Source organism: Oncorhynchus keta, chromosome 12 (assembly GCF_023373465.1).
Source record: "Oncorhynchus keta strain PuntledgeMale-10-30-2019 chromosome 12, Oket_V2, whole genome shotgun sequence".
Lineage (NCBI taxonomy): Eukaryota > Metazoa > Chordata > Actinopteri > Salmoniformes > Salmonidae > Oncorhynchus > Oncorhynchus keta.
In genome coordinates this window covers 19,179,751-19,207,001 of record NC_068432.1, presented here as the reverse complement: position 1 = coordinate 19,207,001, position 27,251 = coordinate 19,179,751, and the positions used below count along the sequence as shown (strand labels likewise).

General features: G+C 41.2%; 1 protein-coding gene across 1 annotated transcript in view; it reads right to left on the bottom strand.

Annotated features, from left to right (window-relative positions):
• LOC118391775 (single-minded homolog 2-like) overlaps positions 1–24,101 on the bottom strand; it is a 31,379-nt gene extending 7,278 nt beyond the window's left edge. The window contains exons 1-4 of the mRNA XM_052457560.1: positions 23,672–24,101; positions 22,579–22,830; positions 15,013–15,095; positions 14,182–14,271 (exon numbers count right to left, since the gene is read on the bottom strand). Of these exons, the coding sequence (XP_052313520.1) occupies positions 14,182–14,271; positions 15,013–15,095; positions 22,579–22,753 (348 nt within the window). The 5' untranslated portion in view covers positions 22,754–22,830; positions 23,672–24,101. The remainder of the gene's footprint in view (positions 1–14,181; positions 14,272–15,012; positions 15,096–22,578; positions 22,831–23,671) is intronic.
• Positions 24,102–27,251: the final 3,150 nt, after the last annotated feature.

Genomic DNA, 27,251 nt, shown 5'->3' with positions numbered 1-27,251 from the left:
GTGAAATGCTTACTTACAAGCCCTAAATGAACCATGCTTTTAAGAAAAATAAGTGATAAAATAGATGTATAAAAAATAGAAAATGAAATAACAAATAATTAAACGGCAGCAGTAAAATAACAATAGCGAGGCTACATACAGGGGGTACCGATACTGAGTCAATGTGGAGGCTACATACAGGGGGTACCAGTACTGAGTCAATGTGGAGGCTACATACAGGGGGTACCGGTACAGAGTCAATGTGGAGGCTACATACAGGGGGTACCGGTACAGAGTCAATGTGGAGGCTACATACAGGGGGTACCGGTACAGAGTCAATGTGGAGGCTACATACAGGGGGTACCAGTACTGAGTCAATGTGGAGGCTACATACAGGGGGTACCGGTACAGAGTCAATGTGGAGGCTACATACAGGGGGTACCGGTACAGAGTCAATGTGGAGGCTATATACAGGGGGTACCAGTACTGAGTCAATGTGGAGGCTACATACAGGGGGTACCGGTACAGAGTCAATGTGGAGGCTACATACAGGGGGTACCAGTACTGAGTCAATGTGGAGGCTACATACAGGGGGTACCAGTACTGAGTCAATGTGGAGGCTACATACAGGCGGTAGCAGTACTGAGTCAATGTGGAGGCTACATACAGGGGGTACCGGTACAGAGTCAATGTGAAGGCTATATACAGGGGGTACCGGTACAGAGTCAATGTGGAGGCTATATACAGGGGGTACCGGTACAGAGTCAATGTGGAGGCTATATACAGGGGGTACCGGTACAGAGTCAATGTGGAGGCTATATACAGGGGGTACCGGTACAGAGTCAATGTGGAGGCTATATACAGGGGGTACCAGTACAGAGTCAATGTGGAGGCTATATACAGGGGGTACCGGTATAGAGTCAATGTGGAGGCTATATACAGGGAGTACCGGTACAGAGTCAATGTGGAGGTTACATACAGGGGGTACCGGTACAGAGTCAATGTGGAGGCTATATACAGGGGGTACCGGTACAGAGTCAATGTGGAGGCTATATACAGGAGTACCGGTACAGAGTCAATGTGGAGGCTATATACAGTACAGGTCAATGTGGAGGTTACATACAGGGGTACAGTACAGAGTCAATGTGGAGGCTATATACAGGGGTACCAGGGGGGTACAGAGTCAATGTGGAGGCTATATACAGGGAGTACAGGGAGTCACCAATGTGGAGGGTACAGAGTCAATGTGGAGGTTACATACAGGGTGTACCGGTACAGAGTCAATGTGGAGGCTATATACAGGGGGTACCAGTACTGAGTCAATGTGGAGGCTACATACAGGGGGTACCGGTACAGAGTCAATGTGGAGGCTATATACAGGGGGTACCGGTACAGAGTCAATGTGGAGGCTATATACAGGGGGTACCGGTACAGAGTCAATGTGGAGGCTATATACAGGGGGTACCGTTACAGAGTCAATGTGGAGGCTATATACAGGGGGTACCGGTACAGAGTCAATGTGGAGGCTATATACAGGGGGTACCAGTACTGAGTCAATGTGGAGGCTATATACAGGGGGTACCGGTACAGAGTCAATGTGGAGGCTATATACAGGGGGTACCGTTACAGAGTCAATGTGGAGGCTATATACAGGGGGTACCGGTACAGAGTCAATGTGGAGGCTATATACAGGGGGTACCGGTACAGAGTCAATGTGGAGGTTACATACAGGGGGTACCGGTACAGAGTCAATTTGGAGGTTACATACAGGGGGTACCGGTAAAGAGTCAATGTGTGGGGGCACCGGTTAATCACATCACATCAAGTTTTATCAGCCTGAAATTTGAGAAAATGACAAGTTGCATTATATATGTTAGAGACCAGCATATAATTTCTTCAGTGACATGTCACCCCTAACAAATCAAATCAAATGTTATTAGTCACATGCGCCGAATACAACAGGTTACAGTGAAATGCTTACTTACAAGCCCCTAACTAACCAACAACACAGTTTTTAAAAAATATGGATAAGAATAAGATATTTTTTTTTTATAAACAACGCAAACAAACAAACAAGAAAACACAATCGGTTGGGGGCACGTACAATGTCTGCCTTCTTCTCTGGTTCCATCTTAAAACAACAGTGAAGAAGACAGAGTCTTTCTGAATTGTGTTTTGAGGTCTTTTCATCATTTAGCAGGATGATACTCTGTCATTACAAGGGATTACATTATCAAAGAGAAATGCCTATTGAAGGGGGACACTGACTTTGTGTGTGTGTGTTTGTGTGTGCACGTGTGCGTACATGTGTGTGCTCGCGTGCGTACATGTGAGTGTGTGTGTGTGTGTGTGTGTGTGTGTGTGTGTGTGTGTGTGTGTGTGTGTGTGTGTGTGTGTGTGTGTGTGTGTGTGTGTGTGTGTGTGTGTGTGTGTGTGTGTGTGTGTGTGTGTGTGTGAGAGAGTGCCTGTGCCTGCATGCGTACATGCATATGTGTGTGTGTTGGAAGTGAGGAAGGGGACAAAAATTGATCTCTGCATCACGTTCAGCTCCGCCTCAAAGGCGGATGATGTCAGGAAACACTCGGGTTAATTTATGAAAGAACCAATAATTTGCATGACAACACAGAACAACGTCTAGGCTCCTCTCTGATCTATTTTACCTCTCAAATTTGGGGTCTGGGTCACTCAGCGAGCGGGTCACTGCTCCCCACTTCAACAACAAATTGGTTTCTTCAGTTAGGCTCGGGTAATCCATGCTTTGTAGTGAGAGAGCATTGAGACTGAGCATAGAGGACTGCTCTGCTTTTTGGTGTCACAGAAATGGTGTTCAGGAGCAACAAGTGAAATATGTGTGTAACAGTGGAGGCTCCTCAGAGGAGAAAGGGGAGGACCATCCTCCTCAGTGAATTTCATAAAATGTTTTATTGTAAAAAAATGTAAAAAGCTATCCTTTTTAGATAAAACTATACTCAATTTAATCACATCATAAATAATTGATTAAAACACACTATTTTGCAACGAAGGTCTACAGTAGCCTCAACAGCATTCTTTTGGGTGGCACCATGGTGTAGCCGGAGGACAGCTAGCTTCCATCCTCCTCTGGGTACATTGACTTCAATACAAAACCTAGGAGGCGCTTGTTTCTCACTCCCTTCCATAGACAAAGTACAGTGCCTTGCGAAAGTATTCGGCCCCCTTGAACTTTGCGACCTTTTGCCACATTTCAGGCTTTAAACATAAAGATATAAAACTGTATTTTTTTGTGAAGAATCAACAACAAGTGGGACACAATCATGAAGTGGAATGACATTTATTGGATATTTCAAACTTTTTAAACAAATCAAAAACTGAAAAATTGGGCGTGCAAAATTATTCAGCCCCCTTAAGTTAATACTTTGCAGTGCCACCTTTTGCTTCGATTACAGCTGTAAGTCGCATGGGGTATGTCTCTATCAGTTTTGCACATCGAGAGACTGAAATTTTTTCCCATTCCTCCTTGCAAAACAGCTCGAGCTCAGTGAGGTTGGATGGAGAACATTTGTGAACAGCAGTTTTCAGTTCTTTCCACAGATTCTCGATTGGATTCAGGTCTGGACTTTGACTTGGCCATTCTAACACCTGGATATGTTTATTTTTGAACCATTCCATTGTAGATTTTGCTTTATGTTTTGGATCATTGTCTTGTTGGAAGACAAATCTCCGTCCCAGTCTCAGGTCTTTTGCAGACTCCATCAGGTTTTCTTCCAGAATGGTCCTGTATTTGGCTCCATCCATCTTCCCATCAATTTTAACCATCTTCCCTGTCCCTGCTGAAGAAAAGCAGGCCCAAACCATGATGCTGCCACCACCATGTTTGACAGTGGGGATGGTGTGTTCAGGGTGATGAGCTGTGTTGCTTTTACGCCAAACATAACGTTTTGCATTGTTGCCAAAAAGTTCAATTTTGGTTTCATCTGACCAGAGCACCTTCTTCCACATGTTTGGTGTGTCTCCCAGGTGGCTTGTGTCAAACTTTAAACGACACTTTTTATGGATATCTTTAAGAAATGGCTTTCTTCTTGCCACTCTTCCATAAAGGCCAGATTTGTGCAATATACAACTGATTGTTGTCCTATGGACAGAGTCTCCCACCTCAGCTGTAGATCTCTGCAGTTCATCCAGAGTGATCATGGGCCTCTTGGCTGCATCTCTGATCAGTCTTCTCCTTGTATGAGCTGAAAGTTTAGAGGGACGGCCAGGTCTTGGTAGATTTGCAGTGGTCTGATACTCCTTCCATTTCAATTTTTTGATTTGTTAAAAAAGGTTGAAATATCCAATAAATGTCGTTCCACTTCATGATTGTGTCCCACTTGTTGTTGATTCTTCACAAAAAAATACAGTTTTATATCTTTGTGTTTGAAGCCTGAAATGTGGCAAAAGGTCGCAAAGTTCAAGGGGGCCGAATACTTTTGCAAATCAAATCAAATCAAATCAAATTTTATTTGTCACATACACATGGTTAGCAGATGTTAAATGCGAGTGTAGCGAAATGCTTGTGCTTCTAGTTCCGACAATGCAGTGATAACCAACAAGTAATCTAACTAACAATTCCAAAACTACTGTCTTATACACAGTGTAAGGGGATAAGGAACATGTACATAAGGATATATGAATGAGTGATGGTACAGAGCAGCATACAGTAGATGGTATCGAGTACAGTATATACATATGAGATGAGTGTGTAGACAAAGTAAACAAAGTGGCATAGTTAAAGTGGCTAGTGATACATGTGTTACATAAGGATGCAGTCGATGATGTAGAGTACAGTATATACATATGCATATGAGATGAATAATGTAGGGTAAGTAACATTATATAAGGTAGCATTGTTTAAAGTGGCTAGTGATATATTTACATAATTCCCATCAATTCCCATTATTAAAATGGCTGGAGTTGGGTCAGTGTCAATGACAGTGTGTTGGCAGCAGCCACTCAATGTTAGTGGTGGCTGTTTAACAGTCTGATGGCCTTGAGATAGAAGCTGTTTTTCAGTCTCTCGGTCCCAGCTTTGATGCACCTGTACTGACCTCGCCTTCTGGATGATAGCGGGGTGAACAGGCAGTGGTTCGGGTGGTTGATGTCCTTGATGATCTTTATGGCCTTCCTGTAACAATGGGTGGTGTAGGTGTCCTGGAGGGCAGGTAGTTTGCCCCGGTGATGCGTTGTGCAGTCCTCACTACCCTCTGGAGAGCCTTACGGTTGAGGGCGGAGCAGTTGCCGTACCAGGCGGTGATACAGCCCGCCAGGATGCTCTCGATTGTGCATCTGTAGAAGTTTGTGAGTGCTTTTGGTGACAAGCCGAATTTCTTCAGCCTCCTGAGGTTGAATAGGCGCTGCTGCGCCTTCTTCACGACGCTGTCAGTGTGAGTGGACCAATTCAGTTTGTCTGTGATGTGTATGCCGAGGAACTTAAAACTAGCTACCCTCTCCACTACTGTTCCATCGATGTGGATAGGGGGTGTTCCCTCTGCTGTTTCCTGAAGTCCACAATCATCTCCTTAGTTTTGTTGACGTTGAGTGTGAGGTTATTTTCCTGACACCACACTCCGAGGGCCCTCACCTCCTCCCTGTAGGCCGTCTCGTCGTTGTTGGTAATCAAGCCTACCACTGTTGTGTCGTCCGCAAACTTGATGATTGAGTTGGAGGCGTGCGTGGCCACGCAGTCGTGGGTGAACAGGGAGTACAGGAGAGGGCTCAGAACGCACCCTTGTGGGGCCCCGTGTTGAGGATCAGCGGGGAGGAGATGTTGTTGCCTACCCTCACCACCTGGGGGCGGCCCGTCAGGAAGTCCAGTACCCAGTTGCACAGGGCGGGGTCGAGACCCAGGGTCTCGAGCTTGATGACGAGCTTGGAGGGTACTATGGTGTTGAATGCCGAGCTGTAGTCGATGAACAGCATTCTCACATAGGTATTCCTCTTGTCCAGGTGGGTTAGGGCAGTGTGCAGTGTGGTTGAGATTGCATCGTCTGTGGACCTATTTGGGCGGTAAGCAAATTGGAGTGGGTCTAGGGTGTCAGGTAGGGTGGAGGTGATATGGTCCTTGACTAGTCTCTCAAAGCACTTCATGATGACGGAAGTGAGTGCTACGGGGCGGTAGTCGTTTAGCTCAGTTACCTTAGCTTTCTTGGGAACAGGAACAATGGTGGCCCTCTTGAAGCATGTGGGAACAGCAGACTGGTATAGGGATTGATTGAATATGTCCGTAAACACACCGGCCAGCTGGTCTGCGCATGCTCTGAGGGCGCGGCTGGGGATGCCGTCTGGGCCTGCAGCCTTGCGAGGGTTAACACGTTTAAATGTCTTACTCACCTCGGCTGCAGTGAAGGAGAGACCGCATGTTTCCGTTGCAGGCCGTGTCAGTGGCACTGTATTGTCCTCAAAGCGGGCAAAAAGTTATTTAGTCTGCCTGGGAGCAAGACATCCTGGTCCGTGACTGGGCTGGATTTCATCTTGTAGTCCGTGATTGACTGTAGACCCTGCCACATGCCTCTTGTGTCTGAGCCGTTGAATTGAGATTCCACTTTGTCTCTGTACTGACGCTTAGCTTGTTTAATAGCCTTGCGGAGGGAATAGCTGCACTGTTTGTATTCAGTCATGTTGCCAGACACCTTGCCCTGATTAAAAGCAGTGGTTCGCGCTTTCAGTTTCACGCGAATGCTGCCATCAATCCACGGTTTCTGGTTAGGGAATGTTTTTATCGTTGCTATGGGAACGACATCTTCGACGCACGTTCTAATGAACTCGCACACCGAATCAGCGTATTCGTCAATATTCCCATCTGACGCAATACGAAACATGTCCCAGTCCACGTGATGGAAGCAGTCTTGGAGTGTAGAGTCAGCTTGGTCTGACCAGCGTTGGACAGACCTCAGCGTGGGAGCCTCTTGTTTTAATTTCTGCCTGTAGGCAGGGATCAGCAAAATGGAGTCGTGGTCAGCTTTTCCGAAAGGGGGCGGGGCAGGGCCTTATATGCGTCGCGGAAGTTAGAGTAACAATGATCCAAGGTTTTACCACCCCTGGTTGCGCAATCGATATGCTGATAAAATTTAGGGAGTCTTGTTTTCAGATTGGCTTTGTTAAAATCCCCAGCTACAATGAATGCAGCCTCCGGATAAATGTTTTCCAGTTTGCAAAGAGTTAAATAAAGTTCGTTCAGAGCCATCGATGTGTCTGCTTGGGGGGATATATACGGCTGTGATTATAATCGAAGAGAATTCTCTTGGAAGATAATGCGGTCTACATTTGATTGTGAGGAATTCTAAATCAGGTGAACAGAAGGATTTGAGTTCCTGTATGTTTCCTTCATCACACCATGTCCCGTTAGTCATGAGGCATACGCCCCCGCCACTCTTCTTACCAGAGAGATGTTTGTTTCTGTCCGCGCGATGCGTGGAGAAACCCGTTGGCTGCACCGCCCTGGATAGCGTCTTCCCAGTAAGCCATGTTTCCGTAAAGCAAAGAACGTTACAGTCTCTGATGTCCCTCTGGAATGCCACCCTTGCTCGGATTTCATCAACCTTGTTGTCGAGAGACTGGACATTGGCAAGAAGAATACTGGGAAGTGGTGCGCGATGTGCCCTTTTTCGGAGTCTGACCAGAACACCGCCGCGTTTCCCTCTTTTTCGTAGTCGTTTCCTTGGGTCGCTGCAAGCGATCCATTCCGTTGTCCTGTTTGTAAGGCAGAACACAGGATCCGCGTCGCGGAAAACATATTCTTGGTCGTACTGATGGTGAGTTGACGCTGATCTTATATTCAGTAGTTCTTCTCGACTGTATGTAATGAAACCTAAGATGACCTGGGCTACTAATGTAAGAAATAACACGTAAAAAAACTAAAAACTGCATAGTTTCCTAGGAACGCGAAGCGAGGCGGCCATCTCAGTCGGCGCCGGAAGTGTGCAAGGCACTGTAATTATGATAACTTCCGGAGGATGTCCTCCAGCCTATCAGTGTCACGCCCTGACCTTAGTTTTCTATGTTTTATGTATTATTTTGGTCAGGTCAGGGTGTGATGAGGGTGGGTATACTTGTTTGCCCTGTCTAGGGTTTTTTGTATATCTACGGGTGTTTGTTATTCCAGGTTTATTGTATGTCTATGGTGGCCTGAATTAGTTCCTAATCAGAGGTAGCTGTTTATCGTTGTCTCTGATTGGAGATCCTATTTAGGTTGCCATCTTCCATTTTGGTTTTGTGGGTTATTGTCTATGTGTCGTTGCCTGTCAGCACTCGGTTTATATAGCGTCACGTTAGTTTTGTTATTTTGTTAGTTTGTTTAGTGTTCTTTCTTTATTAAAGGAAGTATGTATTCATATCACGCTGCACCTTGGTCTCCTCAATACGACGAAAGTGACAATCAGCATGAACTGCAACATAAACTGACATTATGTACAACCAATCAAAGAATCAGAGAATTCATCTAGTACTGAAAGCATAAGCTACAGCTAGCTAGCACTGCAGTGTATAAAATGTGGTGAGTAGTTGACTCAAAGAGAGAGAAAGACAATAGTTGAACAGTTTTGAACTAATTAATATCTTCCAAAATGAAGGAGTGCTAGTAGTTTAACTTACTTAGCTAGCAAATGCAGCTAGTTAATTTAGCCTACTGAAACACCCTGCTCAAACAGAGGGATGCTATGTTATCTAGCTGGCTATGACTTTCCCAACATGACACTGGAACTCTTCCAAGTCAAGGTAAGCTTTTGGTATTACTAATTTATTACCACCAGGGCCCATCAGTGTAACTGCTTACTGACTGTGGGTTTACTAACACGTTAGTACTATTAGCTATGCTGACTATAACTTTACTTTAGCTAGCAGCGTAGCCTAGTGGTTAGAGTGTTGGACTAGTAACCGGAAGGTTGCGAGTTACATTTACATTACATTTAAGTCATTTAGCAGACGCTCTTATCCAGAGCGACTTACAAATTGGTGCATTCACCTTATGAAATCCAGTGGAACAGCCACTTTACAATAGTGCATCTAAATCTTTTAAGGGGGGTGAGAAGGATTACTTTATCCTATCCTAGGTATTCCTTAAAGAGGTGGGGCTTCAGGTGTCTCCGGAAGGTGGTGATTGACTCCGCTGTCCTGGCGTCGTGAGGGAGTGTGTTCCACCATTGGGGAGCCAGAGCAGCGAACAGTTTTGACTGGGCTGAGCGGGAACTGTACTTCCTCAGTGGTAGGGAGGCGAGCAGGCCAGAGGTGGATGAACGCAGTGCCCTTGTTTGGGTGTAGGGCCTGATCAGAGCCTGGAGGTACTGAGGTGCCGTTCCCCTCACAGCTCCGTAGGCAAGCACCATGGTCTTTTTTTTGTAGCGGATGCGAGCTTCAACTGGAAGCCAGTGGAGAGAGCGGAGGAGCGGGGTGACGTGAGAGAACTTGGGAAGGTTGAACACCAGACGGGCTGCGGCGTTCTGGATGAGTTGTAGGGGTTTAATGGCACAGGCAGGGAGCCCAGCCAACAGCGAGTTGCAGTAACCCAGACGGGAGATGACAAGTGCCTGGATTAGGACCTGCGCCGCTTCCTGTGTGAGGCAGGGTCGTACTCTGCGGATGTTGTAGAGCATGAACCTACAGGAACGGGCCACCGCCTTGATGTTAGTTGAGAACGACAGGGTGTTGTCCAGGATCACGCCAAGGTTCTTAGCGCTCTGGGAGGAGGACACAATGGAGTTGTCAACCGTGATGGCGAGATCATGGAACGGGCAGTCCTTCCCCGGGAGGAAGAGCAGCTCCGTCTTGCCGAGGTTCAGCTTGAGGTGGTGATCCGTCATCCACACTGATATGTCTGCCAGACATGCAGAGATGCGATTCGCCACCTGGTCATCAGAAGGGGGAAAGGAGAAGATTAATTGTGTGTCGTCTGCATAGCAATGATAGGAGAGACCATGTGAGGTTATGACAGAGCCAAGTGACTTGGTGTATAGCGAGAATAGGAGAGGGCCTAGAACAGAGCCCTGGGGGACACCAGTGGTGAGAGCGCGTGGTGAGGAGACAGATTCTCGCCACGCCACCTGGTAGGAGCGACCTGTCAGGTAGGACGCAATCCAAGCGTGGGCCGCGCCGGAGATGCCCAACTCGGAGAGGGTGGAGAGGAGGATCTGATGGTTCACAGTATCGAAGGCAGCCGATAGGTCTAGAAGGATGAGAGCAGAGGAGAGAGAGTTAGCTTTAGCAGTGCGGGAGCGCCTCCGTGATACAGAGAAGAGCAGTCTCAGTTGAATGACTAGTCTTGAAACCTGACTGATTTGGATCAAGAAGGTCATTCTGAGAGAGATAGCGGGAGAGCTGGCCAAGGACGGCACGTTCAAGAGTTTTGGAGAGAAAAGAAAGAAGGGATACTGGTCTGTAGTTGTTGACATCGGAGGGATCGAGTGTAGGTTTTTTCAGAAGGGGTGCAACTCTCGCTCTCTTGAAGACGGAAGGGACGTAGCCAGCGGTCAGGGATGAGTTGATGAGCGAGGTGAGGTAAGGGAGAAGGTCTCCGGAAATGGTCTGGAGAAGAGAGGAGGGTTCAAACCCCTGAGCTGACAAGGTACAAATCTGTCGTTCTGCCCCTGAACAGGCAGTTAACCCACTGTTCCCAGGCCGTCATTGAAAATAAGAATATGTTCTTAACTGACTTGCCTGGTTAAATAAAGGTAAAATTTTACAAATTAAAAAATAAAAATATGGTGACAACGATGTAGGCTGTGCGTAGCGGTTTAGCTTGGAAAGTTTTTTTTGCCTGGTCACATACAGCTGATGTGTTGTGCATTGAAGTTCACAAGTGAAGGGAAGAGGTGAGAGGAGAGCGCATAGATGTGAGAAGGAATACAACGTGGCTGCTACGAAAGTGAATTGTGTTTACAAGTGATCAGGGGTGTATTCATTCCGCTGATTCTGTTGAAAAACATTTCTTAAATGGAAGCAAACGGAACAAAACAGGGCTAAACATACCTGAATTTGTCCAATATAAACTCTCGTTTGCAACTGCAGGCAAGATTGTGCAAGATTGTCTGTCACCTCAAATTTGTTTCTCGACCTGTGTGCACCGAGGTTGCAAACTTTCATTCATAGGCTAGGTTTTAGCAACCTTATGATGCGTATATGGAACATTTGAGTATCATGTAGTAGCCTAAACCTATTGCTGTTACATTGAACTGGGTGAATGGAATGTGAATGAGAGCCATACAATGTGATGTAATAGAAATAAGGCCATGGTCATGAAAAAAAAATCGGACCTCATCTTAAACGGCACTGACCGCCACTGGTGGGTAAAAGCACCAATGTAAGTTAAGATATGTGGGTTACTGATACTTAACAGGCATCTAGATTTTACAATGGAAGATGGGTTAACCTCAGTGTTTCAACAGAGGCATTCTCAACATACTGTTTTGTCTTCCACAGTTAATTTTAAAATGACACTAATCTTAGCCCACTAAACACACACACTGACACTGACTTGCACTGGCCCTGCACACTCACTGAACTCTACCCACACATACTACACTGACAATGACACTCCAACACACACACACACACACACACGCACGCACGCACGCACGCACGCACGCACGCACGCACGCACACACACACACACACACACACACACACACACACACACACACACACACACACACACACACACACACACACACACACAAGATATCAACAACAATGGATGGTCCATTTGAATAAGCTTGACAGCGTACACAGGTGTGCACAAGCATAATTTACATCAGGCCTGCGTGCAAGAGTGCTACATTCAGAGTGGGTCGTTGGGCTGTTTTTATTGGATTGAGTTATTGCTGTTGCTCAGCCCCCCTGTTCTCTCGAATGCTTTCTGAGCACAGCCGTCAATGTGTCTGTCCAAGTTTGCTTAGGGGAGGTACATTCAAGACATCAGCATTTCTGTTTGCTATCCACAGCTCAGTACACAATCTCTTTACATGAGTGCAGTGTTAGGATGACAGCGGTTCCATACTTTAGGTTCTGGCCACTTTTGTAAGCAGAACACCCCTATACTGTAAGTAGCTCAACTAAAATCAATGTGGGCACCTCCATTTTAAAAAACTGATTAATAAAATAGTTGCTTTGGTCTGGACCACTACTTCTAGGGCACCCCGAAATGTCTATGTTCCAGCCTTTTGGAAAGTGAACCAGATAGAATGACGGTATGCTGAAAGTGGAGGCCAAGAGTATAACACATCAGAGACGGTACTTTAAGGATAAACCTCTGTTCTGAGGGAGGCTGCCGCTGACTCCATTTCGCTATTCTCAGTCACCGCGTGTGAATAATGAGATGATTCAGTGGGAGTCCACGTGTGGAGAGCGGGTTAGATAGACAGAGCATCTCTCTCTGGGGGAACACCAATACTGATGAAGTGGGCAAGTCAAGCAGCAAATAATGCTGATCACACTGTCCTAATGGAATATATATATAAGCCAAACCAGCAATGATATACATTGCTTCTCAGTCAAACTGCCTGGACCTCAGTTAAGGCAGGGTAAACAGAATAAAATATAGTATACAAAAGTATGTGGACACCCCTTCAAATTAGCGGATTTGGCTATTTCAGCCACACCCGTTGCTGACAGGTGTATAAAATTGAGCACACCGCCATGCAATCTCCATAGACAAACATTGAATGTCCTTACTGAAAAGCTCAGTGACTTTCAATGTGCCACCTTTCCAACAAGCAATTTGTCAGCTGTTATTGTGAAGTGGAAACGTATAGGAGCAACAATGGCTCAGCCACGAAGTGGTAGGCCACACAAGCTCACAGAATGGAACTGCTGAGTGCTGAAGCGGTTAAAATCGTCCTCAAAACTTGAGACATCTGTGGCTTTGTGTCTTGTGACAAACTGCATATTTTAGAGTGGCCTTTTATTGTCCTCAGCACAAGGTGCACCTGTGTAATGATCATGCTGTTTAATCAGATTCTTGATAGGCCACACTTGTCAGGTGGATGGATTATCTTGGTAAAGGAGAAAGGTCACTAACAGGGATTTAAACACATTTGTGCAGAACAATTGAGAGAAATAAGCTTTTTGTGCGTATGGACAATTTCTGGGATCTTTTATTTCAGTTCATGAAACATGGGACCAACACTTTACATGTTGCGTTTATATTTTTTTCAGTATAATTGTGTAGATACTCTGCTAAGAAAAACTGATGGTCCACACCAAATTTCTCTATCATAATCTGTTCAAAAGTTATTGGGTTTTTTACCCTTGTAGGATGGCCAAGATCAGGGTGACTAAATCAATGGAGGCCAAAGAATAAAAGTGGTCAAAAATCTGGAAAATAACATTGTGTCAGCTAGGCTGGATGCTGTGTGAGAATTAAGGCAAACTAACAGGCTCATGGTTGAACTCGTCATCGTTATTATTATCCAGAGAACATAAAACAATATAGAGGTAAGATAGATATTGATTTTGAGATATGACATGTATTGTTTTCATATTTTAGTATAAATTTTTCATATTAATGCAAAATTCCCGTTATTTCGTAAAAATTTATCAGAAAAACAGGCATATCTCTATGAGATATCAACGGAGCACTGAGCATACCGCACGCGTTTTATTTTCAGCTCCTACCATGTTAATTTCGCTTTTTGCAGAAGACCACCACAACAATGAAAATCCTCAAAAGTCACTGCCAGAAGTGGCACCACTCTGTCAACAGAGCTTGGTGCTTCTTATCGGATGTATTAGGTTACGGAATCTGACTTTTTGGATTGGTAATGATATTTTAGAGAAAGACCCCACTGATAGATTCAGAACATGAAGAATCATATTTGTCTGGGTAAAATGTAAAGTGAAATTTCATCACCAAAGCCCGTTTTCACCCTTTTTGGGCAGAGTGGGTGGACTGCCTACAAATTGTGAAATGAACAGCACCCAAACACAAAGGAAAATAACTCAACACCTAGAATAGACTGACAGATCATATTCTGTGTCCACCCTATACCTTCTCAATTATCTGTGCTAGGTGAACTTAGGCAAACTTTGCGTAACATTCTGCAGTCTGTTTTACTGACTGTCAAATCAGTGGTTGAACAGGCATATCAGGAGGCAGATGCCCCTTAGTTGACCTTGGTTGTGTTGAGGGAGGCAGACACAAAGCTTGTGGCATACGCAATGGCCCAGGACCAAAATGGAGGCAGAGTAATGTCTTACCTGGGATAGGCCGAGGTGGACTGATGCAGTCTCAGAGATGTACATGATTTTGCCGTCTGAAGCGACAACGAATACGAAGCCGTCCAGAGTCTGGGGAACAAAACGTGTTAGACCCAAAAATATATAATCCATTTTGGATAATAACATACATAGAAGGTCAGTTAGAATTGTAGATATTAGACATTGCATTGTGCATAAATCAGCATATGGGAGTGTGGCTAAGAGTGCCTTTTATGCCTACTCTTTTGTAATCTTTCAAAAACCACACTCTGTTCTATCACATCTGGCTCTAATCATGGCATGAAATCCACTACAAATTCTTGGCAAAGCCTACAAATTCCATAGCAAAAACATTGTAACATCAATGGCATTTTCTCTTCAGAACACTACACTTGTCCTAAATACATACAGTACCATACAAATCAGGCTGTCTTCTGTATACCACCATTACCTTATCACAACACAACTGATTGGCTCAAATGCATTAACCTCTTGGCCTTTCCTTTAAGCTGTTGAAGGAAAGGCCAAGAGTGTGCAAAGCTGTCATCAAGGCAAAGGGTGGCTACTTTTCTCAAATATAAAATAGAAATTGATTTGTTTAACACTTTTGTGGTTACCACATGATTCCATGTGTTATTTCATAGTTTTGATGTCTTCACTATTATTCTACAATGTAGAAAATAATAAAAAATAAAGAAAAACCCTTGAATGAGTAGGTGTGTCCAAACTTTTGACTGGTACTGTATATTGTGTATATATAGTACTGAAATATTGTGTTATATATTTGTGTTGTGTATATTGGGTCATATATCTGTGTTGAAAATATCCCACCTGAAGTAGATGGGATCCCAGTTCTTTTGCCATGTTGTCCAGAGGGCTGATTCTGGTAGGCTGGCCCCAGGCCTCCCCCAGCCCTGTAGATGAAACACACAATAGGTGTAGAATACATTACCGAGCTGCTTCCAGGAGAAGAGGACACTATGAAGAGGACCCAGTATATAGCCTTACATTATTTTTTGACTGGTCTGATCAGATACTGCAATCTCAATGGTACGGGTTAATGACACAATGTCTTCTACGTCAAATGAAAAGATGGACACCAGCCAGCGTTAAAGGGGACATCAATCACGACAACTGTCCCTTGAGATGCTGCTCATAAAGGTTTGAGAAATATTGAACCATGGTAATACTAAAGGATTTCAAGCTGCTCCATCCTGTCTCATTATGTTGTGTGTATTTGTTTTAAATCACATAGGTTGAAAGTAGTGTATGTATTTGAGCTAATGCAAAGTGAGTGCACAGAATCCTACAAGCACACATGTCCACCAGTCCTGTATAAGGTTGGACTAACGGGAGATGTCACATATGAGAGTAGATTTCAGAAACACACCCTTATTCAGTACTTTTGCTGTGTTTAAATATTTTATTTTGTGCTTGACTCAGATCCAATTATTTGCTCATGCCCACATCCATAATCCCCTATGTCACTGAGAACAAGATATATTTTTCCTACAGTCACTCTCACTTGCTGTGATATTATCTGTCTATTATGCTGGACACTGGGACATGTAAACAACCTACTGGGCACAAACAGATTGAATAAACGTTGTTTCAATGTCATTTGTCATTTGGAAAATACATTGATTTCAAAAAAGTAATCAACTGTTGTTTGAGGGTGACACTTCAACCACAAGATTGTCATCATGGTAACCAAATTTCAACATAGACAAATCTTGTATAAAACATGTTGAATTTGTACCTTTAAACAACGTCAGATCTTCAACATACAGTAGCTTTGATATTTGTTACTGACTATTATTGTGCTTTTGTTAGAATGATTGATAAGAGAGCTCCACTTTAAAAGAAAACTAAATAGATTCACTAAATAGTCATTCCAAAGGGTAGGTTTAACAGAGCAAATGAAGTGTGACCATACCTTATCACTATATGATGCTATTTAGCCCGATATAGCATTTATAATGTCATCAACAGCTATTGTTTCAATTCAACCCAGAATTTAACTTAAATAAACAATACAATAGGCCTTGGGTTTCAAGCTCTGGTTGATATCAAATCTAGCGATATATAGTGATGTTGACTTGTGTTCGGTTGTCAGCGCAACCAAATATAAACGTTTGAAGGAGATGTATCTTCTGCTTCAATAGTTCCATCACTAATAATTAATATATTGGATTCACGTCTCCATTTCAGCTGAAAATCTAAGTTAAAGAATAGGACTAAATCAAATCAAACTTTATTTAAAATGAATTTAAAGTTTTATTTGATTCAGTCTTATTCTTTAACGTATATGTTTGGTTGAGATGGAGACGTGAATCCAACATATCAATTATTAATTTGTAGACAAACTGGAAATAAAGCCAGACTAAATCAGTAGCCCAGATAGAACTATCCAAGCAGAAGATACATCTCCTTCAAATGTTGATATTTGGTTGCATTGACAACTAAACACAATTCAACATCACTTTTGCAATAGAATAAATAGCCTATTAACTTGTTGACAAGTTAAGAAATGATATGTTGGATTCACATCTCCAACTCAAACAAAAATAAAAGTTGAAGAATGAGATTAATCCATTGGTTCAGATGGAACTATCCAAGGAGTAGATACATCTCCTTTAAATGCTGATATTTGGTTGCTCTGTCAACCAAACACAATTCGATATATAACTTTTTAAATACAGTAAATAGCCTAAATTTAAACAAAGGGATACTTCAGTATTATGGCAATGAAGCCCACTATTTACTTCCCCAGAGTTAGATGAACTCATGGATACCATTTTTATGTCTGCATACTGTTTGAAGGACGTTATAGGTAGTTTCGCTAGCCAATGCTAACTAGTGTTAGCACAGTGACTGGAAGTCTATGGTATCTACTTGCAGTTACCATATACTTCCAGTCATTGCGCTAACGCTAGTTAGCAATTGAGCTAATGCTAGTTAGCAACTTCCTTCAAACTGCACACTGGGACATAAAAATTGTATCCACGAGTTTATCTTACTCTGGGGAAGAGTAAGATAAACCCAAATCCTGAAGTATCCATTTAAATGAGTAACACATCCATGGCCATATCTTGAGGTTACTGTAACTATACATTTCTTCTTATCATATTCAGTGCATTTGGAAAGTATTCAGACCCTTGACTTTTTCCACATTTTGTAACGTTACAGCCTTATTCTAAAATTGATTAAACTGATGTTTTCCCTCATCAATCTACTCACAATACCCCATAATGACAAAGCTAAAACAGTTTTTAGGAAAAAGATTAAATATCACATTTACATAAGCTAACTACCTGCATTTCAACACATTTTACAGTTTTATAAAGTGCAGTTTTATAATGCTATTTTACACATTTTGTCATGAGTCTGAGAGAAAAGATTGCCATTTTAAAGCGAATTTCCTGCAATTCTACACATTTTGCCATGGGGCAGGAAGACACGTGTGCTGTTTTATAGCTCATCTCATGCTATTATTCACATTTATCTATGAGGCTGAGAGAAAATGTTGCAGTTTTAAAGTTAGTGAAAATATAACTTTAAAAAGTTCATATATTGTTAACTTATACCCAAATAACGTTGTTGACTTATCCTATACTCATTTTTGTGACCAAAGCATTAATTGAAAAAAAAAAAACACTTCAAAAACCCCACTTCAAGCTTGTATCTCAAACAGATCGTTTCAAAAATGCTTGCTATTTCCTCCTAGAGGTAATGAGCTGACATTAATATTTTAAATGACCGGTATACACCCACACCATTCCAACACAGCGAAGCTGCTTTTTAACACACTTAATTGCCATTTCTTGGAAGGAAAACTATTTCACTCATATTGTAATTTATCAAAGGTCATATTTCATACAAATCTGGAAACACTGGACAGTTACTTTAAAGATCGACTTTCAGCAAAAACTCAAAGTTACGGCTTTAAACTGTAACCAAAAACAAATCCTGTGAAATGACAACAACACATACTAGAGGAGTTACTGGCTAGCTACAAGTGGCTTGCTTAGCTAACAAACTAGCTATGTAAATCGTGACCAGAATAACACATCAATGAATTGGAATTTGGTTGTGTTTTTAGATGGTTGAAACATGATGATAACACATTGCAAATGTAACTAACTTTTGGCTTTCTTTTTGAGTGGGTGAATATAGGTTTTAATCTCATTGATCAACATCTCAACCAAATATTTCCCAAATGTCCACGTTGAAATGACATGGTGTGCTCAGTGGGAACCTTTGTGTGTTTATACTCAGTAAGTCTGTTTGCAAATTATGACTTGACAAAATCACCAGAAAAAAAGAAAATAAAAATAAACATGTGAAACATGTTTTAAAAGAAAGTGTTACATTCACAGAAATGTCACAACTGTCATCTGAAAATATAAAACCTAAATTTGATGTGTGATGAAGTTGAACATTAGCATGCCAGGTTGTCCATCTTATTAATTTGTAGAAGGGTGGAATTTGTCAAATGCTGTGAACTCAATGGCCAGTGTCACTTATTTCATATACAGTGTATTCAGAAAGTATTCAAACCCCTTCACTTTTTCCAAATTTTGTTACGTTACAGCCTTATTCTAAAATGGATTCAATAAAACATTTCCCTCATCAATCTACTTACAATAATAACAAAGTGAAACCAGGTTTTTAGAAATGTTCGCAAATGTATAAAAAATTCAAAACAGAAATAACTTATTTACATAAGTATTCAGATCCTTCACTATAAGACCTGAAATTGAGCTCCGGTGCATCCTACTTACTTTACCTTCTGTGGTCAATTCAATTGATTGGACATGATTTGGAAAGGCACACATCTGTCTATATGAGGTCCCACAGTTGAAAGTGCATGTCAGAGCAAAAACCAAACCATGAGGTCTAGGGAATTGTCTGTAGAGCTCCGAGACAGGATTGTGTCAATGCACAGATCTGGGGAAGGGTACCAGAAAATCTCTGCGGCATTGAAGGTCCCCAAGAACACAGTGGCCTCCATCATTCTTAAATTGAAGAAGTTTGGAAACACCAAGACTCTTCCGAGAGCTGGCCGCCCGGCCAAACTGAGCAATCGGGGGAGAAGAGGCCTTTGTCAGGGAGGCAACCAACAACCATCTCTGCAGCACTCCACCAATCAGGCCTTTATGGTAGAGTGGCCAGACGGGAGCCTCTCCTCAGTAAAAGGCACATGACAGCCAGCTTGGAGTTTACCAAAAGGCACCTAAAGGACTCTCAGACTATGAGAAACAAGATTTTCTGGTCTGATGAAACCGAGATTGAATTCTTTGGCCTGAATGCCAAGCGTCACGTTTGGAGGAAACCCTACGGTGAAGCATGGTGGTGGCAGCATCATGCTGTGAGGATGTTTTTCAGTGGCAGGGACTGGGAAACTCAGGATCAAGGAATAGATGAACGGAGCAAAGTACAGAGAGATCCTTGATGAAAACATGCTCCTGAGTGCTCAGGACCTCAGACCTTCCAACAGGACAACTATGCTAAGCACACAGCCAAGACAACGCATGAGTGGCTTCAGGACAAGTCTCTGAATGTCCTTGAGTGGTCCAGCCAGAGCCCAGACTAGAACCTGATCAAACATCTCTGGAGAGACCTGAAAATAGGATTTGCAGAGAAGAATGGGAGAAACTCCCCAAATACAGGTGTGCCAAGCTTGTAGCATAATACCCAAGAAGACTTGGGGCTGTAATTGCTGCCAAAGGTGCTTCAACAAATGACTGAGTAAAGGGTCTTAATACTTATGTAAATGTGATATTTCAGTAGTTTAAAAAAAATTGACTTGCAAACAATTCTAAAAATCTGTTTTTGCTTCGTCATTATTATGGGGTATTGTGAGTAGATTGATGAGGGGAAAAAAATATTTAATCCATTAAAGAATACGGCTGTAATGTAATAAAATGGTGAAAAAGTAAAGGGGTCTGAATACTTTCCGAATGCACTGTATAGTCTGGGTTCTCAGAAAAACATATAAGCATTGAGCACCCTACATTTTCTCAATTTAACTTTGCTTTGAGTGCTTTGATTTGACTGAGTTACAAAACTGGGGAAAATATGCAAAATAGTGGCTATTGCACAATATGTTTTGGACAAACATTCAGGGTTAATAGGTCACAGTTTTAACTCTTATATTTTCATACTTTTCACCATCAATATCCATTTAATTCCCTGTGTCTTGGTTTGATAGACGGGATTAGGGATTAGGTGCTGTGCAGGACAGGCCTTTTACGGATCTGTAGACCCAAATCACGTAAGTGGCTGCAACAGACGTTGCACTTGCACCCCCGCTATAGGCATAAATGGAAGCAATTTGAGGTGGTGTGAAAAAATGTGTTTGCTTATTTATTACTCTTTTTAAAGAACTGCCTCAAACTAAAATAAATTATGTTTATATTTGCGTAATTTGCACACTTTGCACATGGAATGCACGAGATAAACATGCATAATTTGCGTGAGGTGATAGGCCTATATTTCACACATTTTTGCGCATCATTTTGAAATCTGCCTCGGGTCCAAGTTTCTGAATCCCCAGAATAGTTATTTGCAGTGCTTGACTTGCAATGAAATAGGTGCCGGTACTCAATTTGGGTTCCGGTAGGCCTACTATTTATATTTAGGTGCAGGTGCCCCACAATACTTTTGATTTACTATTCTAGAATCGGAACAGGAGCTCGCTCAACCAGTAGAAAATGATGGCGCCGGTATTCAGCTCCGATGAGGTCATCCCCAAGTCAAGCATTGGTTACTTGCAAAATAAGCCTACACATTTGACAATGTGAGGGACAGTGGCCATTAATAGACTCGTTGGACGGAGGTCACATCTCTCTCAGTACGTGAATTACATGTAAACCCCAAAAATATTCAATACATCTGATGTTAGAATAATCAATATGTCAAACGAGAAAGTAAAAACAAAAATGTTATGGCAGACTGTAGTTTGGCCTAGCCTTGGCCTATTTATTAATTTGAAGCGACTGTTAATTTCTACAGTTAATTAAAACGAAGGCCTATATTTCGTGTGAAACATTGTAATTAAGATTAAACAATCCTATCTAATCATATTTGCTATAACTTGGAGTGCTTAAATAATATTTCACCTGTAAGTTAATGTAATTTAAAACGGAGGCCTATGGTCTGTACTTTTGAAAGAGGCAGCATAATCATTTTCTCGAAGTAGGTTCTTAGCTTATTAATTAGTTCATAAATCCATTTCTGTTTTGTCATGGAAGTTGCGTTCATTTTAAATTACAATAGTAATGCTATTTAGTTGTTTTAGGGTAGTGTCTAATTTTGCTCCATAAAAAACAACGAATTGGCCTAATCATTTAAGATAATATTAATTTAATTGATTTCCAAATATTTGAAATTACATCAATCACATTTTTGATTATTATAATTAAATATGATCAAGACTATAATAGATGTAGGATTACACTTTTATTTTTGTAATATTGTTATACAGGTTAATTATTTATAGATTCCACAAGATTTTAATGGTGAAATGGTCATACATTTAGCTACTATTATCCAGAACTAACGGGTGGCCCTTTTAGTCCGTGCCTAAAGTTTTCTGTGACTTTATGAGTGATGACAGATCAATTCTAAGGGAGGAAGAGGGCTGTTTTCCTCAGGTTTAGCCTGTCGAAGTGTTCCTTTTATTGACCATAATTAGATGATTTATTATAACTCCTAATCTAGAGCCACATCTATAGCAGTGAAACATTATTAATGTGAAGTTATAAACATGTAAAATGAGTATATAAAAAAAATTGTATGACCAGGTGGGAAAGAGGAAAGTTGGTGACAATTATAAAGGCACTTTTAGGCATGCATGGTCATATCCCACTGGACAAACACTGGGTGAATCAACGCTGTTTCCTGGCCAAAAAAAATCTATGTGATGAAGTTGAATCAAAATGGAAAATTGGTTGGATTTGCAAAAAGTTATCAATGTAAAGGAATGTCGTAATTGGGTACCCAACATTTAATATAAAGCCATTAACATGTTGACATTTTTTTGATTTCACATTGAATTCACATCACAGACGTTGAACTTATTTATGTCTGTGCTCAGTGGGATGCATATCTTTTAGATATTTATAATTGGCAAATTCTACTGGAGATTCATTTCCGACAAATCACTCTCCTTGTCCATAGAAACATTAACTAGGGGAAGTGACAATGGTAACCTACATGACCCCGAAAATGTACATATATTTCAAAATTAACACAATGAAAAGGCATACATTTTCTTATATTTTCTGGCCCTTTCTAATATGTATTTGTTTTAAAACCTGACATGTGCCTCTTCTCCTGAAGACATAGGCCTAATTATGATTCATCGTAATTGATAGTGGTAGCATAACTTACCATCCGGAAACACGGCTCTCATCTTCAAGTAACTGGTTGTCAGCCGAATTATTGAAGCCTTATCCAGTTGTGAGGTGATGGCTGAAGGTAAAGGCAGTAATTTCGCCAGTTCATAAAATTCTCCATTTTCTTTCTCTCGTCTCGTCTTCGCCGCATTCTTGGACTTTTCCTTCATCTCTGACTGTTGTAAATTAATGCCTTTGGCGGAACACCTTCCTCTTCGCCCTCAAAACGTAGATTTTCCCTTTTTATCTTTGAATCAGAAAATGCACTTACCAATTACATCATAACGATATTGTAACATATTTTTACAATTTCTTGAACGATCTAGTGAAAAATAAGCACTCTCCTGTCTCCTTATAGATTGCAGAAACTTGCATGTTCACTAAAAACAACCTGTTGCATGTAATTAATTCCAATTAAATATTACAACCATTAGCCTACATGTTGATATGTATTGAATGTTCGAAATGTTGGTCTCCAAAACATTGCTTTCCGACGCCTGTGCATAACACAATTTAGGTGGTAAACAACGTTAAAGTTACCAGAGCCCTGTAATAATTTGAAAAGCTTTTTCTTCGACTAGGCTACTTTTCATTCAAAAGAGTCTGTGAGGACAAATCTTGGGTAGGCTCCCTTCAGTCTCCAAGTGGTGGCATGAGAAACAGTTTGCTCTCTACTGAGCAAGTAAACTCCGGAATATGTAGGCTGTCAAATATCACACGGATGAACGCCCCGTTTAAACAGAAAATACTCCCTTGAAGTATCAGAAAACCTCTCAAGTTCAGGCACACCATCAAAATACGATTTGGTTGGATTCGCTATACATCATCGGTGCGAATGTGTAGGCCTATTCATTTGCGTAAATAAAAGGCTAATTTTAATCGTTTCATTACCGAAAACAAACCCATATAAACACTATAGCATACTGTTAACGTTTGTAAAGAATTGGACGCGAAAATATTCGTGCGTAATGGCAATGTGTAGGCTATCCAACTATTCAACTTGTCGAATAATTACACCATCCATGCCCAATACACATTTAAAGACATCCATGATGTAGATGTTTTACAGCATATCAATTTGAAGTTACCTGCGCATGGAATGTTATTTTTCACACTTCATTCCAGAGTGTTTGCTGCCATAACCACCAGAAACCTGTCTTCGATGACGCACGGACACTGCAGTTATGATGATTAGTGAATAACGACTATATGTCCTTCCCATGTAATGTCCACCTTGTTTAATCGACTCAGGAAGAGATCAACTGAGTTCTCAATTTCCTTATTTCAACGCCAGGATAAGGATACATAACTAGGCTACCAATGGAGAGCATGCGAAGTTGTCTCAGACAGTGCTAGGAATAATAAAGCAACCTTTTCGTCTTCAAGAAGTCTCGTTTTTTGGCTTCAATAATCCTTAAAGACAGACCGATTTTCCAAACAGCACCCGTCAATTCCTTTTGCAGAACCAAATGCGGACTGAGGGAGAGGGGCGGTGCGCAGGCAAGAGCGCACAGTTACATCACGGAATCTCTACCGCCTGGATCAAAGCAAGGTAGCTTCAGTGCAAATGAATTGTACACAAAATAATAATACCATATCAACTCCAGTGTGGGGCTGACTACATGACAATAGACTGCATGTCTCCTCCTAATTCATCTGGTCACATGTAAGCTCCTGGGCACAAACTGGATGAGTCAACGTTCAACGTAATTTCTCAAAATATTGTGATGTGGAATCTATATTGAAAATACATTGAATTTGAAAAAAGTAATACAGGTAAAGTGTTGTTTTGAGAGTGAAACCTCATACACAGGATCATGTCATCATGGTAACCACATTTCAACAAAGACAACCCGTGTATAAACTATATTGAATTTGTATCTTTAGAACAACGTCAGATCTTAAATGTTATACCCACTATATATTGTTTTATATATATAGGCTGGGTAGCGCATCTTACTGGAGAGTGAATATATCAACTGCTCCCCTTTAGCCTCACATCCAGGGTTGTACCCAGGCTCAGCCCTGCTGAGCTATGATATGTGTCACTGACTATTACCAATGTTCTATCATTACATTTACATTTAAGTCATTTAGCAGACGCTCTTATCCAGAGCGACTTACATGAGAATGATTGTTGTTTGCTTTCCACTTAAAAACTAAATATATTCACTGTTGCTGTCGAAGTAATTCCTAAGGGTAGGTTTAACACATGTGACCATACTTGATCACTTATACACTAGGCTTTATCACCAATTATGTTATTTAGGCTTATATAGCATTTGCAAAGTCATCAAGAGTTAGTTTCAATTCAATTAAAAAATAGACAATACAATATGCCAAGGGTTTCAAGCTTTCAAATGTTATGATATTTTGTGATATTGAATTGTGTTTGGTTGCCAACAACCAAATATCTACCTTTGAAGGAGATTCATTTTCTGCTTGGATAGTTACACCTGTGCCACCGACTTAGTCTGGCTTTAATTCAATTTTGTCTGCAAATTAATCATTGATATGTTGAATTAAGGTCTGCATCTCAACCAAAAAAAATCAAAGTTAAAGAAAAGGACTGAATCAAATCAAACTTTGATTAAAGCACATTTATAGTTTGATTTGATTTGGTCTTATTCTTTAACTTAGATTTTTGTTTGAGATGGAGACTTGAAAAACACATAGGCCTATCAATGATTAATTTGTAGACAAATTAGAAGATTAATGTCCTTCAAATGTTGATATTTTGTTGCTTTGACAACCAAACACACTTCAATATCACTTTTGAAATGCAATAAATAGCCTATTAACTTGTTAACAAATTATAGGTTGGATTCACTTCTCCAACTTAACCAAAAATGTAAATTGAAGAATGGGATTAAGCCAGCAGCTCAAATGGAACTATGCAAACAGTAGATACAACTCCTTTAATTAAATGTTTATATGTTGTCGCATTGTCAACCAAATTCAACATTGCTTTTATAGTAGGCCTAAATAGCCTAAAGTTAAGGCGATCTTACAAACTAATGTAACATTCAACATTAAAATGAGTAACATATCCATGGCCACAATTTGAGGTTACTGTAACTATACATTTCTTCTGTAGGCTAATTATATAAATTGTTCATGTTCAAGATAGCATGCATAGGTTGGCGCAGGTCTGTGAAATCTTCTCAATTGCTGTAATAATCTGCTCAGAATCTTGAACTGCACACTCCATCATCCAAAAAGTTCACCGTGCACCCACCATTTGATGAATGGAAATAGACATCTGTTACAAAACACCAAAAAGTGATATGCCATTCTGTGATTGTCATTAGGCCTACGGTCTTGTAGCCTGAATTGATTGATGTGTCTTGCTGACAAGTGGACCTTTTTTGTAAAAAGAAAAGTTGGGACACCTGAAAAGGGTCTGGAATAGCCTATGGGACACAAATACAGCTGTGTCTGTCTGGAGGTCATTGGTGCGGGGAAGAGAGTAGAATGTGATTGAAAGACACAGAGCCAACTATCCGTGGTTTAAACCATGAGATAGAGGTGAGGGGGTTGGTTTAATTTGGAATACGCTTTTGTTTCAATATTTACCACTGTAGCAGTACAACATTGTATTTTAAACAAATAGGAGGATGATTCAAATTCGAGAACCCCCCCTCATCCCTTCCACATTGTGTCAATTTCAATGCGATGTAAGTAGCAAGAAAACCATTACCTAGGCTATAGATCTAGGTCTGTCATTCATTTTCTATTTTGTTGTTAGCCTGTAATTTCTGTTTTGCAGGCCTACTGTGTACCCTGATTAAACATGTAATTAACTTTGTAATGTACTAAAACAAGCATTGTGAGAGTTCATTATTTAGCATCAAACATAACACTTTGTATTCAGGACAAAAAGTGAATTGCTTTGCAACATTTTTTGCAGTATTACTTTAGTTATTTGTTGCAAACAGGATGCATTCTTTGGAATATGTTTTATTCTGTACAGCCTTCCTTCTTTTCACTCTGTCAATTAGGTTAGTATTGTGGAGAACCATCCTCTGTTTTCTCCTGTCATAGCCATTACACTCGGTAACTGTTTTAAAGTCCCCATTGGCCTCATGTGCTTCTACATCTGCATTGCTTGTTGTCTTGGGTTTTAGGTTGGGTATCTGTATAGGACTTTCTGACATCTGCTGATGTAAAAAGGGCTTTGTTAAAAAATTGATTGATTGATGGTGAAATCCCTGAGTGGTTTTCCTCCTCTCCGGCAACTGAGTTAGGAAGGACACCTGTATCTTTCTAGTGACTGGGTGTATTGATACAATATCCCAAGTGTAATTAATAACTTCACAATGCTCCAAGGGATATTAAATGTCTGTTTTTTTTCCATGACTTTTTACCCATCTACCAATAGGTGCCATTCTTTGCGAGGTATTCAAAAACGTCCCTGATCTTTGGTTGAATCTGAGTTTTAAATTCACTGCTCGGCTGAGGGACTTTACAGATAATTGTATGTGTGAGGTACAGAGATGAGGTAGTAATTTAAAAATCATGTTAAAAGCTGTTATTGTACACAGAGTGAGTCCATTTTGACTCAATAGTAAACTTTGTGATAAAAGCACTAAATTTGGCACAGAGGTAGATGTAAGTACCCTGAAAATATATACAGTTGAAGTCGGAAGTTTACATACACCTTAGCCA